This window comes from Engraulis encrasicolus, chromosome 3 (genome assembly GCF_034702125.1).
Source record: "Engraulis encrasicolus isolate BLACKSEA-1 chromosome 3, IST_EnEncr_1.0, whole genome shotgun sequence".
NCBI lineage: Eukaryota > Metazoa > Chordata > Actinopteri > Clupeiformes > Engraulidae > Engraulis > Engraulis encrasicolus.
In genome coordinates this window covers 13,130,093-13,146,311 of record NC_085859.1, presented here as the reverse complement: position 1 = coordinate 13,146,311, position 16,219 = coordinate 13,130,093, and the positions used below count along the sequence as shown (strand labels likewise).

The following is a 16,219-nucleotide window of genomic DNA, read 5'->3' as shown; positions in this document are numbered from 1 at the left end:
GGCTGCATCGCTGGACTATGCGCGAATATCATCTGCTCTGAAATAAGATAGCGGATTGTGGAATAACAGAAGACCGAGGGTACGCTGATGGAGAGCTGATACTAACATGTGGTGGCTTCCCTTAATTATGTTTACATCCCCGACGTTTCCATTCATCCTCTATTTATGCATCGGGCTATCTGAGGCGGCACCACGCATTATCTCCAACGATGCATTCTCTATCATGCGAAATAATCGTGGCGTCTCCGACACGGATCTCGTGCGACTAAATAACAATGACCAGACCTATTCATCGGCAGAGAATTCAGCTCGTTTTGCATTTTCGGGGCTCACTCCGGCTCCTACCATATTATCCCCTGGATCATCCTCGTCACATGTCGCCAGGACAACAGTTACTACCGTGGAGCCCCCTACCACGGACCCCACCACCCCAGCCGTCTCGGTTACTCCGTTGGTAGGTTATCTACCTGGCGTCTATGACCGACAAATATCAGACCGGAGATCAGCTGAGTCGGTGGCCTCTTTCGCACCGCAGTCAAAACCCCTGCAGAAGTCACAGGACAGCAGTAACAGGTCTCCACTTTTACCTGCATCGCAGAATTTTCAAGGTGAGTGTCATTGTGACAGCTTCCCATCAACAAATGTGTTTGTACTGTAAACAGAACCACACCTATGCCGGCTAAATGTTTTATTTTGGTTGCTCTTCTGCCATACATTGGGCCATTGTTAGACATCCATGTCATGGGGTAGGCCTATTGGCGTTTGTCAACACCCCATTTAATGTGATGTGCAAATGACTATTAATGACAGGGTTAGTTGGTCGATGTGTTGATAAATTCACGTCAGGTTGTTGATGGATGGCAAATTTGACTTTGGGCTGACGCAGCAACCATTCATATTGACCAGACTAGGCCTTGGATGCGCACTCCCATTCATTAATATTTGGGACATGTGCAGGAGAAATGGCATCACATACAATTGCCAAACGAGGTGAAATCAACTCACCAGCCACATATTCTTACGCACACCTCTCTTCCGGTTGTACCAGACCCTTTACATTTAGGATTTGGATGCTTTGGCGCATAGATTTGCCAACCATTATTGAACATGTTGAGGGTTGGGGGGCTGATTGACCGACAATATCTCATTGACACTAGGGATTGACTGTGGATATATTTTCTAATAATGCTCCCAGCAGACTGGCCTTAAGCTGTTTTCCCCCTGCACTACCCAAAACTCTCCTCAATTTGTCAGTTTTCATCAAAAACAACCTTGGTGTGTATGCACCCGGAATAAGGGTTATCTCTCATGGTGTTTATGGAGTAATGGGTGGACAGCCCAGTGAAGGAGCAACATACTGCACATTTAGAGATTTCAAAGTCTGAACCACAATTGCCATGAAATGCACCCATATATGAGATGGCTACTTCTGGTACCAGACAAAGTACCACCAATCAATGGAATACATGCAGTAGATGAACGTATGTCTGACTACCTTTTATTGTTTCTCTGACTAACCTGCGTGTTGCTTGGTTTTCTGTGACCTCTGTGCTCTAGTCCTGTTAATAGGAGTTGGTACAGCAGATGCCACCTGTACAGTACAGTACCTTAGTTCCTTTAACCCAATGATCTTCAGCTGTCAGTGATGTCGTTTGTTGTTTTTGTTTTGTTTTGTGACCACGAGGGCATTATACCTTTTAAGAGATTATGGTGATTACATGTTTGGCTGCTTAACCATGTGACTCACATTCTCTGTCAGAATCCTGTAATTGTCCAACACATAACGCATGTTTTCGAGGTTGGTCGTCTAAATTTACATCGCCAGGTTTGAGAAAGCAGCACACTATGAACTTGATTTTATCTCAATGGTCCTAAATCAAGGTTAACCATTACAAGATCTTCGAACATTGCCAAGCCACAACTGTAGTGTGTTTCCTATGTCATAGCAAGCTAATAACAAGACATTTGGTTCTGCATGTCACTGATCAGGTAACAAACTGTAGTTCAAAATGTCTTTGCATGTGGATGAAGACGAGAGGGGTATTTGAAATGAATAGATAGGCCTATTGTAAATATTCAAGAGAAGGACATGTTTTGTGAACGGGGGATACGACTTTGGACAATGAGCACCCTAGACTTAGTGCAGTTAAACTGTCTCATAAATCAACAACATTAATAAACTGATGCCAGCAGTAATAAATTATACGTTACTCACAAAGTCCTCCGAGCAGAAAATCAATAACTTTTAAACATGGAAAGCACTTTAGGCAAACTGGTTGCTTGAAGAATTTCACACAAATAATAATGCTCCTGATCATGTAGGCAGGGGTGTCGTACAGGAGGGTAAAGTGTGACTGAGTCACCAGGGCCCCATGTAGGCCTATTCGCATGAACGACCATCCGGGTACTTTGCTCCTAAATGTGCGTTACGCCCCTTTATGGGTGAAAACAAACCGAATGTCTCATCAACTTACATGCTACATCGGCTACCCTAAATGAACACAGTACATGCTTCAGGCACGGCTGTTTGGCAATATTAATTGAACAGCCGGCAACACAACACGTTTTCGGCATGTTGTGCGTGAACAACGCTTGTCTACAGGTCCTTATCTTTCGTTTATTAAACCCCAATAACACCAATTGACTTGCATTGCCTGTTTTCCCCCACAAATGGGCGTAACGCACATGGAAAACGTCACGCCGTTCATGAGTATATACTGTAGGGGCCCTCACACAGATATATGGCTGGGGGTCCATTTGAGCCAATTGTACATACTAGGGTCCACAATTTGCTGCTACGCCCTAAAAATAGGCCTAAATATAATAGGCATAGTGTAGTATATGCTCATCGCAGGCAAGGTGTAAGAATGGTTGGCAGATATGAATGTGATCTTTAATGAATCATAGGAGGGATGGATGGATATATGTACTGATATATGTATGGAAGGAATTATGTCTGGAAGATTTTAAGGATGAGTGATTGGACTGAATGAGTGGATAGGCTGTTTTAATCATAACAACATGTTTTATTAATATTGCTGTTTGTATTGTTTTAAAAGCTGTTTTTTGGGCGGGCATTGGAAATGAGCTTTGGCTACAAATTCTATGATGCTGGCTGTTGGACTGTTACACAACCAACCTAGTACTTACATGCTATGTAATGTATATGTATCCCCATTCAAATAAGCTAAATGAAATAGTCATGAAGAATGTGCATGTGTGTTGAGGGAAATAGACGGTTATTAGACCTGGTTATTAGGAGGACTGGGTCTCATGCTACTGCTTTACTGTACTGTACTATTGCAGTGCTGTGCAAGGGCCTATTTATCCTACACAGCAGACCGGACATCTCACTTGAACTCCTCTCCCCACTTTATTACTCAGTTTGCAGTAGGGCTGGGCTATATGGAAAAAACCTTTATCACGATATGGATTAATTTATATCACGATAACGATATGTATCACCTTATAGCAGATTTTTTTTATCCTTATTTTTACAGTTACATTAACTTATAGTGTGTATTGTGACAACATGAAATGTAATTAAATGATATTCAATTGTATAAAATTGATAAAATTACTATCACAATATAAACGATATAGGAGAAAGGTCACGATATACACTTTTATATCACGATAACGATATATATTGTCATATTGCCCAGCCCTAGTTTGCAGTGAGCTCTTATTTCATATCAACAGACATGTGCTTCGCAGGCTTCATGCAGTTGCTGTTGGCATGCTTGTGAACACGCTTGTGGAGCCTGCACTTCCCAACAGCAGTCAACAGCTGACTGGCATTTGTTTGCCCTCGTTTTTATTACTACCACCTCCATGAGGAGTGTGTGTAACACAATTCTCCATCTTTGATCTAGTAGTCCAGTGGTTTTCAACCTTTTTTGAGCCAACTAAGGCACACTTCTTTTGTGGACAAAATGCCAAGGCACACGACCACACCACCAATTGTAAATGTTAACTGGAAGCAACACCTGATGCCCTATATCAACAACGTACAGTCATTCTATCATTTTCCACGGCACACCAGATGACCTCTCACGGCACATTGATGTTCCCCGGCACATTGGTTGAAAAACACAGTAGTAGTCAAACGGGTCGGTCAGCTGCAGCGGTTGAGTTTTCTTCTTCCTGGACCGGAGTGTGCCTATGGATGCTGCCAGCATTGCTCTTTGTCTCGTCTGGCTACCCAAACAATGACACGCGACTGTTTACAAAGGGAGTCCATCCCTACCAAATCTATTTACATAGATTCATGTTTTTTTTGTATTTATCTGTCAATCTCTTGGGGGGTGATGGGTATGAGGATTAAGCAGCTTAGTATTGATGGATTATGGGTAATGCAGTTATAATGGAGGATTATGGGGGATGGAGTCTTTCTAGATAAGGGACCACTAGATTCCCACAGCCCCCTTTTTGCATCTTAATTGGATTCCCAAAGACAGCAAGTGTGTCCACCACCACCACGGGCACTTAGGGAACAGTCCATCAAAAGGCTTGATGGGATTTTAGCCCATCAAAACTGTGGTATTATGATGACGGGACAATGTTGACACATGGATGAGTCTCCATGTTGCAGAGCTATCAGCTGAACAGCACTCGCTGGTGGTGATGATGCCTTTGTTTATTTTCCCAACGTAATATCTCCAGGAATGCATGTAATAGCTGTGCTAATTCCTGTCAATTAAACAACACCCCCATCCACCCACCCACTACGCACCCCCATGATAATAGAGTAATGCATGACATCTCTACATTTTGTGTGTATAACATTAATATACCATGACGAGATCAATACAGTTCAGGCATATAGGCGGCCGCCTACACTTCTGGCAGGGGTCCTGCTGAGTGACCCCATGCAGTGTGTTGAGATGATCATATTTTGATGTAGGGGTGGGCAATATGGCAAAAAAGTTGTATCACGATTTTTTAACATAAAATCTCGATTTCGATTTTTTTTTATCACAATCTTCCATCCAAAACATAAAAACAACAAAAAACAACGTTCATATACTTGCAACTTGTAATTTGCAGTCAATAAAATGTTAACACACTGATGATACTCTCATAAAGTGTACAATTGGAATACAATAATGTAAAGAATAAAGTGAAGACAACAACACAAGTGAGAAAACGTCACTCTGATACTGATAATAGACATCCTCACTGCAAGACGATCTATACGATTTCTCCACTTTGGCAGATTCGACACGATCTTTTACTCAATATCGCGATTCACAATTTAATATCGTTATATCGCCCACCCCTATGTTGATGTATTGCTATAGTCATTGTGCCTGTGCAGTTTGCACAGATTGGAGTGGGTGTACAGTACATGTAGGTGGGCCACAAGCACTGCATTTGAAAGGGTTAAGAGGCTAGAGGCTGAGTCATTTTGTGTTATTTTTCTTTCCATCTGTCCTTTCTCTCTATCTTTTCTTTATCTCTCCCTCTTTGTCTCTTGTCACTATCTATTTTTTTTGTCTTTTTTCTCTCTTCTTTATCTTTGTTCTCCTTTTACATCCTCACCCCCCCCCTCTCTACTTTTCTCTCTGTCCTCAATGTCTCTTTCTCTCTGTCTCTGCCTTTTAATCACCATCTCATTCTTTTCCTTTCTGTCTCTACCTCTCTCTATATCCCTCTGCTTTCTACCTCCTCCTCTCCCTCCCTCCACCCTCCCTTGTTCCCCATTTCTGTGTCCTTACACTGCTTCAGCTTCCCCCCCCCTCCCGCCACCCCCCACACCCCAAAAAAATGACTGCAGTAAGGCCGTCTGGTCTGGTGCATGACACATACATCAAGGTGCTCTCTCTCTCAGTTCCCTGTAATGGCCCTGCCTGCTGCCTCCCACACAGCAAACCACGCAGTGCTATTTAAACACCTACAGACCACTCTGGGACCAAATGCAATCTGGAGCAGCGTTAAAATAGTCTCTCTAAGTGTTGAATTAACACTGGTTATTGTTTTTAATGTGCACCTTCCTGGCCGAACCCCTCGCTGAAGATCTCAGTTTCCCCACATTACATTACATTACATTACATGGCCGTGCTCGCTGTCGGCATTACGTTACAGCTCTCGTCTCATTTAGGGGAAGTGGCGAGTGATGAATGTGTTGAATTTTTAACTCTGCGCCTATCTCTCTCTCTCTCTCTCTCTCTCTCTCTCTCTCTCTCTCTCTCTCTCTCTCTCTCTCTCTCTCTCTCTCTCTCTTGCTCTCTCTCTCTCTCTCTCTCTCTCTCTCTCTCTCTCTCCCTCTCTCTCACACTTACTATCTGTCCGTCACTCTCACGTCTTTGTCTTTGCTGGCCTCCTTCTTTCACATTATCCCCCCTCTCTCACAGTCTCTCTCTAGCTCTCTGTGGTAAATATGGAGTGGTTGTACTGAAAGTTGCGTCAGTGTGTGTGTGTGTGTGTGTATGTAATCGTGGGTGGTACAGTAGGACAGTATCTGTGTGTGTGTGTGTGTGTGTGTGTGTGTGTGTGTGTGTGTGTGTGTGTGTGTGTGTGTGTGTGTGTGTGTGTGTGTGTGTGTGTGTGTGTGTGTGTGTGTGTGTGTGTGTGTTTGTGTGTGGGGGGTGGTAAGTGGGTGGTTAGATGTGTATATGTATGTGTGAGAGAGTACAACATGTGCATGTACAGTAAGAGAGACATTCACTCAAGAGAAACATACAGTACATTCAGAGGGATGAACATACCAGAAGGAATGACAGAAACACAAGCGAGGAACATTTTGGAAATTGGCGTTTTTGTGTTGGTCATTGCATTGCATTCTCCAGAATTGCAAAAATGTATTTTACATTTTACAAGTATGATTTGAACGGAAAAATTCACACATAGATGATGTGACGTCATGAACAGTCATTTCCAATAACAAAATGCAAAAGTCAAAAAATGGTGCTGATGTTGTTTTGCAAAAAAGTCTTTATTCAATAAATCCATCTCTCTCTCTCTCTCTCTCTCTCTCTCTCTCTCTCTCTCTCTCTCTCTCTCTCTCTCTCTCTCTCTCTCTCTCTCTCTCTCAGGGACCATGTTGGAAATAAGTGTTTACGCTTTTACATGTTATCCCTTGGATACCTTTTGTCTTCCTATATCCATAAATAAACCAAACCAAACCAAACCATACTCTCTCTCTCTCTCTCTCTCTCTCTCTCTCTCTGTCTCTCTTTCTCTCCTCCTCTCTGTCTCTTTCTCTCTCTCTCTCTATCTCTCTCTCTCTCTCTCTCTCTCTGTCTGTTTCTTCCTTCCAGAGCCTGGGGTGTGTAACTGCAGTGGCGAGGGTGTGCAGGACCCGTACGACTGTGAGGCGGCGTCGGGCCAGTGCCTGTGCCTGTCGGGCTACACGGGGCTGCAGTGTGAGGACTGTGAGGAGACCTACTTCACCAACGGCACCAGCGGCTGCCTGCCCTGCGGCTGCGACTCCTTTGGCGCCCTGAGCGAACTCTGTGACAGGTGCGATGCCATGGGTTCATTTCTCGAAACTGTAGTCGTGTGTGTGTGCGTGCTTGCGTGTGTGCGTGTGTGCGTGCATGGGTGCATATGGGTGCGAGGCCATGGATACATTTCTCGAAACCATAGTTGTGTGTGTTTGTGTGTTTGTGTCTGTGTGTGTGCTTGGGTGCGTGTGTGCGTGCATAGGGGTGTGAGGCCATGGGTGCATTTCTTGAAACCATAGTTGTGTGTTTGTGTGTGTGTTTGTGTGTTTGTGTGTTTTGCCTGTGTGTGTGTGTGTGTGTGCGTGCATGCGTGTGAGTGCGTGCATGTGTGTTTATGAAAGCCTTCGGCGCCCTGACCGAGCTCTGTGACAGGTGCGAGGCCACATCCCTAAATGTGAGAGACGTTTTTTTGGTTTTGCTCAGAGGCCAGGTAGACCTAAAGTAAAGGCGTTTAATGCCCATAATTGAATTTGTAGTTGGTGGTTGATATGCTGCAATGAATATGCTTCTTAGACAGTCCGCTATTAAATAAAAAAAAAAAAAAAAGAAAATTCGTACAATAGTGGCACTGGCTGTCGTTGCGCCACCCTAAAGTATGCTACTGCTGAAATGTCTTGGTTACACTTTACTTAACTCTTGTGTCATAGATAGGCTTACCATGACAAGTGTCATAACAGGGTCATGACACAGTCATACACATTATGTCAGTGTCATAAACGTTTTATGTGGAAGCCATGGGTACATTTCTCGAAACCATAGTTGCTATCGACGTTAGCTACTTTGCTGTTTGTAATGCAATTTCCTATCGTCAACTACCTAAGTTGCTAACTTGCTAATAACTATTGTTCGATAAATATTTGGTAAATATTCTTACTCTTAGCCTAGCTGTTATGGCTGCAAATCGCTTTTTTCGCGAATTTTGGTGTGGCTAATTCAAGCTGTGTGTGTACGTATTGCTCTTAGGGAGATGCAGAGGGTGTGTAATGTCTCTGTGTGCTACTGGTTGATGCTGCAGTTAATCAGACCTAGCCTGGGCGAATAGCTGACTGTTGACTCCGTCAATCAGTCTGGCAAAAGCCATGAGGAATCCGTCTCCGTGGACGATGGGAGATGGTCTGATCTTACTCTATCATTTAAATTAATTGAAGTTCCAAACTCAAATTAAAACCCATATTGTGCTTTATTAGCATGCCTGTTACGTTATAGCATCGCAAAAGCATACAAATAACAAAACGAAAGTGTGAATATAGTTACCTTAACCAATCAGTAACGGAGCTCTACATCACCACTCTCAACTGTTTGCTGATTGGCAAAACACTGAGAGAACTGAGCCCGAGGCTTTTGCCAGATGATGTGCAGAGCCAAAATCTTTGGGTGGAGTATAGAGGATGGCGTCGCGAGGCTAAATCAGACCACCCTTTCCTTCACTTGTCTGCTAACAGAACTGATGTCTGATTGCCTTAAACACGCCCCATCGGATCCATTGCAAAATCTCACAAGGGGGGGGGGATGAAACTTTCATTAGTAAGGCCAGTGCTCTTTGCAGTTGTATCCCTTTGCTTAAGGGCTTTCTTCAGCCGCCACCAACGTTCAGAATCAGATCGCTGTTTTGGAAACGTTAGAAGCACAGCTGGCATTGGCTGACATAAAAAGCATTTTAAGAGACTATTCATTTGCATTTTGGACAGCTGAGCGGTGGTTTGGAAAGCTTGGCTGTTTGTTTTGAACACAGTTGGACAAATTGGGGTGTGAGACCATGAACAGTGGACTGTAAGACACACACACACACACACACACACACACACACACACACACACACACACACACACACACACACACACACACACACACACACACACACACACACACACACACACACACACACACACACAACAAGAACTTTGTAAAGACAGAAAGGGAGAGTATTGACTTTCCTGAAATGAGCGGTTGTATTTTAAATCTGACCGTTGTGAGGAATGTCTCTGGTACTGCTGGCTAACTAAGCAGGGCTGGACTCCTTCGTTTCCTTTCTCTTCAAATGCCTTTGTATGTCTGGAGCGATGCCATCTTTGATCTGAAGGAAAAATTCTTCTGGTGGGTTGTTGATGCTATAATCTACCCAGCTGGAGCATATTTCTCCGCCTAACATGCTATTGCCCAATTTGAGAGAGAGAGAGGGAGAGAGTGAGACAGAGAGAGAGAGAGAGAGAGAGAGAGAGAGAGAGAGAGAGAGAGAGAGAGAGAGAGAGAGAGAGAGAGAGAGAGAGAGATCATCCAAATATGTGCATGATTTTAATCCATGTACATAAATTTGATCAGATGAAGAAACAATAAATTGTGTAAAACTTTGTGAATGTGCACATTGGCTCCGACGTACAAAGTATTATGAAAGACACAGTCTATCACCCACTGTGCTTTGTGCAGTCTTTAGCACATTCCAGCACTAACACTAATGTGATCCTTCTCAGACTGTCTGAGTCCAGGACTTTCCTGGTCTCCCCCCACCACACCCAGTCGAACACCCCTCCTTCTCTCTCTCTCTCTCCCTCTCTCTCTCTTTCTCTCTCTCTCTCTCTCTCTCTCTCTCTCTCTCTCTCTCTCTCTCTCTCTCTCTCTCTCTCCTTCTCGCCCTCCATCACCCCGTTTCTCTCTGTTTCCTCCTGGGGGTAATCTCTCAGATTACCACAGATTAGACAGGTCTCAGGCCCCCCAAAAAGCAATCCTCTTGATGATCAGATTGCCTTTTACTGCAGCGTCTTTGGTTCAAAGGTTCAATGTTACATTGTTAACACGTACACTATGCACCCACTATGTTGCCCATTTGCAAAAACATGTCTCCAAATGGATTTTTTTTTTCAATTTGCTTGAAGTAGAAGTAGCAGCAGAGACGGTTAGAATTCAAATAATCTTTGGTAGCAGTAATCTTACGGACAACACTAGCACATGACTAATCTACATTATACACACTAGTTATTCCACTGTACTCAATATTTATACAGGTATACTGAGCGAGTACTCCTGCTTTTACTACACACCTTTGTCAAGATGACATGATAATTTACATAACATTTACAACAGCTATGGGTAACATAACATATTGTCATCTTTCGACCCTGGCGGGTTTGATGAAGAGAAACAAAATCTTCCACATCGAGCCTTTAACGGAGCGAGACTGTCAGAGTGGGCAGCGCTGGCTGGCAGCCAAGGTGTAGTAGAGAGGGGTGGAACAGCACTGTGAGGGCCCCATGGCCATCTCATCTAGTGCTATGTGATTACAAACACACGCCTTTTGTCAAATGGATTACGATGGTGTGTCTCAGTGTGGCAGTGCTACTGTTTGATTGTGAATAACGCCATGGGCGCGTTGGCAGATTGGATTACGACAGGCACCTGCCGTCTGAGGGAAGGCGGATGGAGATTCCGGCTAGGTCCGTCGCATCACGGGATGAGCACGTAATTGGCTTTATGGAGAGGTATCCCGTCTAAGCAGGGACTTTGGAAAAGAACAATACACAGGCCTGACTCTGGAAGCTGAAGGCCAATGGTAGCAGTGGCAAAGCCAAGGTTGAATCTTTTTCACCTTCAAATCCATCTCCAAAAGAGGTCCAGGTGGTGGCCATAAGGGACGAAACGTGTAGGCCAGGCGTCACCAACGTGTTGCCCGCAGGCACCAAGTAGCCCTCCAGGAGCTTCTGGGATGTACACCAATGTTAATAGATAGTGAGGACTACAAGATTTAAGTCACAGTTAATGCTTTTCTTCATCAAAATATGAGATTTTTTACTTTATAACCTATGAAGAAATTTTGTTTATAACCTATAAGCAAACTATCATTCAATCATAGTGTGACTTGAGGAAGATGTCAAGATATCGGTAGAGGATTTTGAATAAAGTAGCCCTCAGTAGCCCTCAGACCCATAAAGGTTGGGGACCCCTGGCCTGGTGTAGGCATTGTAGCTAAATAAAAAGTGAAACATTGTAACCTTTAGAGCCCTTACAGTGATGAGCACCAAGGAAAGAAGGTGAAGATTCCAGAAGAGCCACTCCGATTTCCTGTTTGTGTTTGTTCCAAAAGAGGTCTTATGTTGCTCTGTGCTGTCAGACACATGGAAGGGATTGATCTTCATCATCGTAAGCCAGTATCCTTTGGCTGATGTGCTTCACACAGTGTAAACAAGCCTCTATTTGGATTGCTAGCACTTCTGTTCATGAGCTGTGCATGAGGGCTCACTGTCAAATAACAGCACTTTCCCACCCCTTCCTTGTCAACTATACCAAAAACCACATTTCGGGATGTGCCTATCGGAGAAGCGTCCACCAACAGCACAGTTGAGGTTTTGGGATGGATCCAAATAATAATCTTTGACAACTTATGTAACAACAAGCACTTAATGAAGTCAGGACACTCCATAAGTCAAAGCACAATTTATTCCCTGTTCACACTCATCAGCTTTCAGCAAATGTGATTCGACAACCCTTGGCACTGCTTCAGAGGGTGATAAAATGAATAATGCCAAATCTGGCTCCTCTAGTGGACGGCTGAATGCTTACAGTAATAGCTTGGGAAGGTCAGCAAAGATATTGTTTACTTACAGTTTTTCTTGATCACTTTAACACAATTTTTTAAACTGACTCACACAAAGTCGTCATGATCACTATTTCAGCAAAGCAAAAGACACGTTGTGCATATGTGTGAACACATTCTTGTTCACTTGACATATTTCCCATTCATATAACACAGTTTTTGCTAAACAGTTAACGCATGTGCCATTTAAGTAGTGCACATTTCATTGTTTAAGCTCTGATAAACATACAGAAAAAATCTACTCCTGACTTCTAGAAACTACCGTCAGTTGTGTGAACACACCAGAGCACCTATTTGACACTCCTTCTCAAAAATCTTAATTTAGCAATCAGTCTTTACACAGTGTCTTCTTGTTTGTTCTTGGCATGGAGTTCTTTTGTAAATTTGTGAAAAAAGTGCATTCTCGTACTGCAACATCATATTTTACTTTACACATATTTTCTGTAATACCGTTATCAGCCATTAGTACATTTTTGATTACAGTTGTAAAAAAAAAAAAGAAAACATTCTGATTTTCAATCCAATTCTTTGCAATAAGACATTATTGTTACACGGACCCACTACCTAGCCTACTGACAATTTTACATGAGAAAAGACACACAACTCAAATCTTTATGCAAAGCATTTACTGGGCCAGCTATCTCTCAGTCAGTAGATCCTGATCAAGCAGAGTCAGTGGCTAAGTAAAAGAAACAACAATGGAACTGGCTTGAAAGTTATGTAATTGAAAACAGTGTTAAATAACGGCAAATTGTGTCAACATGATAGCCGTGTTTTGGATTTTTACGACCATTGTGTAATGACTGACTGGGAGTGTTTATACACTGCTATGCATTGTGTATTGGACTGAAGACAGAGTTTGCTTTTATTGCATGTGTTAAATATTTTGGAAACGTAGTAGCCTTTTGCAAACAAAGATGTTGTGTTTGGAGAATTGGTTTAACTGGTTAGCCCGTTGCGTGAACTGGTATGAAAATGTGCTTTTTGGAGTGACAACTTTGTCAAAGCAATCAAGAAAAACTTTAAGTTCTAAGTACAAAGGAAAAAGAATCTGGTGGACTGATGAAGATGCATGTTGAAACGTTAGTCTTACTGCACTGAAAAAAATAAATTACACAAAATAGATCCGTGTGGCACCGGATTCTTTTCCCTTTGTACTCATGATTTAGTCCTGCTCTGGGGACCCACTAGTTTGACGCCCTCTCGTGACTTCACATGGTAATCAAACATTTCAAACAAGCGATTTAAGGTTAGGGTTAGGTTTAGGGTTAAGGTTACGGTTAGGGTTACGGTTAGGGTTAGGTTTAGGATTAGGTTTAGGGTTAAGATTAGGGTTAGGATTAGGTTTAGGGTCGTATGACGTAAGCGGTAAGTCACGAAAGGGCGTCGAACTAGTGAGTCCCCCTGCTCTGGTTGCACCGGGTGGTTAATTTAGAAGCACGGAGTGCGTACTCTATCTCCTTTGTTTTACAATGTTGAAGTTCTCCCAGAGGAGATTATCTCTCAGTGCGCTACACTATGGCAATCATAGTTTGGCTCGGGTCTTCAAGTCATTATTACAGCTTGACTTGCTACTGCATATCCTCTTTAATCTGAACAACATACATGACTCAGAGATTGATTGGTTTATTCTGTGTGTGTGTGTGTGTGTGTGTGTGTGTGTGTGTGTGTGTGTGTGTGTGTGTGTGTGTGTGTGTGTGTGTGTGTGTGTGTGTGTGTGTGTGTGTGTGTGTGTGTGTGTGTGTGTGTGTGTTGTGTAGGTATTTTGGTTGCTGTACATGTGTAAAGAGACCTTAAATACGCAATATTATATACACTAGATGGGTTCTACATTTTTGTTTTCCCCTGGTTGCGCGATCCTGCTGTGCACAACTCAACCTCTGATTGTTGGAAACTGCTGTCGGTCAAAAAATTAGCTCACGTGGTTGGCGTGGCGTGGTGTGTCTTGCCCCTCCTCACAACACTGTTTATAAACAAAAAGAAAACCCATGTATTTCGACACACTTCACACACACACACACACACACACACACACACACACACACACGCACCGACACACACACACACACACACACACACACACACACACACACACACACACACACACACATGCACACACACACACACACACACACACACACACACACACACACACACACACACACACACACACACACACACACACACACACACACACACACACACACACACACACACACACACACACACACACATATGCCCTTTGGCCCTTATACTGTGTGTATACCTAATAATTGCCCAGGGTAGCCCACACAAAAGAGACATGGCACAATTGAAGCTGCGGGGTGTCTGCCATTCGCGGGTCCCCTCCGGTCCCCTAGCATAGCATACTGCCCACAGCATGTAGCAACGAAAGAGCTAGCTGGATGGTGTGGACTGCATAGAAAAAGGGGGACGTGTCAATCATTCTAGGTCTCTGAAGAATATGTTTGAGAATATTGGCCTGCTTGGGAACATCGAGGTCCCCTCCCCTCCCTCTGTTTGAACACTCCAGACCAGTGGAGTCAGTCGATGATCACAGATAAGTCAAGTCACCCCCTATCTATCTCACTGTGTTTTGTGTGCTTTGAAAACACCACCGCCACCAGCCCCTACAAACACACACACGCACACACACACGCACACGCACACGCACACACACACAGACACACACAGACACACACAGACACACACATGCACACACACGCACACGCACTACATCCCCTCTGGGCATGGGGGGTTGGTTGAGGTCGGGGTTGTTTGGGGTGTGTGGGGGCCTCACGCCCTCTTGCCTCAGGGGAGAGACCCAGGCTGAGGGTGGGGTGGGGTAGGGTGGTGTGGGGTGGTGTAGGGCTGGGAAAGGGAGCTGGGTAAGGGAGCTGGGCTGAGTGTAAACACACGGCTGCTGCTGGTTCTTTAGGCCATGGCAAAGCAAAAGTAGCTTGGCGGCTCGGGGCTGCCTTTGACATGCAGATGGGAGAGGTGAGGGTCAAAGATGTGGCGGAAGATTAGCGTCGAAGCGAGCAAATGCCGTCCAAATCTCCATGTGGTCCCTGCTACAGTCATAAATCCCCCCCCCACTGCCCTACCCCACTGCCCCCCACCGCCCCCGCCCCCCCCCCCCCCCCCCCCCAGCTCCACCACCACCACCACCACCCACGCAATCCCAGCAGCCCCCTCCTCAGGATTAAAGGCTAAGTACGCAATCGTGGAACAGCTAGGATGGCACAATGGGTTGGCTGTTGACAGCATACGTAGCAAAACAAATACAGTTTTTTTCAATTGCTAACAAGCTTTTTTCCAAACCTCAGCGACATTTGCAAAACTCTTAATACAGTTAGCACACCAAGGGCTTTCCATTGCCATACAGTTGACATATTACATGCCTTATTCACACAATTAGCAGTCAATGAATGCATTCCTTTGTGTATATTTAACAGTGTGTGCTTTTGAGAAGAAAATGAACTGTTGTGGCCAATTGTGCTTGGTAGGTGGTAGTCTGTGTTAAGAGTTTAGAAAAAGTATCCAAAGTATGGGTAAGCGCTTGTTAGCAATTGAAAAAAAAATGTAAACAATAGCAAAAACAAACTCTTTCACCCATAGGATTTACTGTAGTTGTACATGTAATAGACTTGTTAATACTCCTGGCAGTATAGGATGGCTGATGAAAGCAGGGGATAGCATAGGAAAACAAACCAACTCTTTCGCCCACATGACTTATGCAAGCTATGCACAATGGGTATCACAAAGCAGGAGGATACATACATGGTAGAGATGTCCGATATTGCCTTTTTTGCAGATATCCGATATGCCGATATTGTCCAACTCTCAATCTTCAATTCCGATATCGGCAGATGCCGATGCCGATATATGTGGGTTATTTTTCCTCATAACAAATTTTAGGTAACATTACAAATCTGCTGTTGTGGAACAAAATATTCTTCATTTTATTGTAATGCCCCACTAGATGCATTCTTGAATGCAACAAAGCTTTCCAATTATTAACATCATCTGTGCAAAATAGAAAAATAATTAAGGAGAAAAGTGTACAGTAATTCAAGCATTATTATATCGGTTTTATATATATAGAAACCGCTGTCCAAAAAATTAGCTCATGTGGTTGGCTGCCAGTGTCTTGCCCCTCCTCACAATATCGTATTCACAAACA

At 43.7% G+C, this 16,219-nt stretch overlaps 1 protein-coding gene across 1 annotated transcript in view; it reads left to right on the top strand.

Annotated features, from left to right (window-relative positions):
* Nucleotides 1-16,219, top strand: part of si:ch211-158d24.2 (multiple epidermal growth factor-like domains protein 9) — an 85,110-nt gene continuing 68,891 nt past the window's right edge. The window contains exons 1-2 of the mRNA XM_063194304.1: nt 1-608; nt 7,263-7,464. Coding sequence (XP_063050374.1) covers nt 107-608; nt 7,263-7,464 — 704 coding nt within the window. The 5' untranslated portion in view covers nt 1-106. The remainder of the gene's footprint in view (nt 609-7,262; nt 7,465-16,219) is intronic.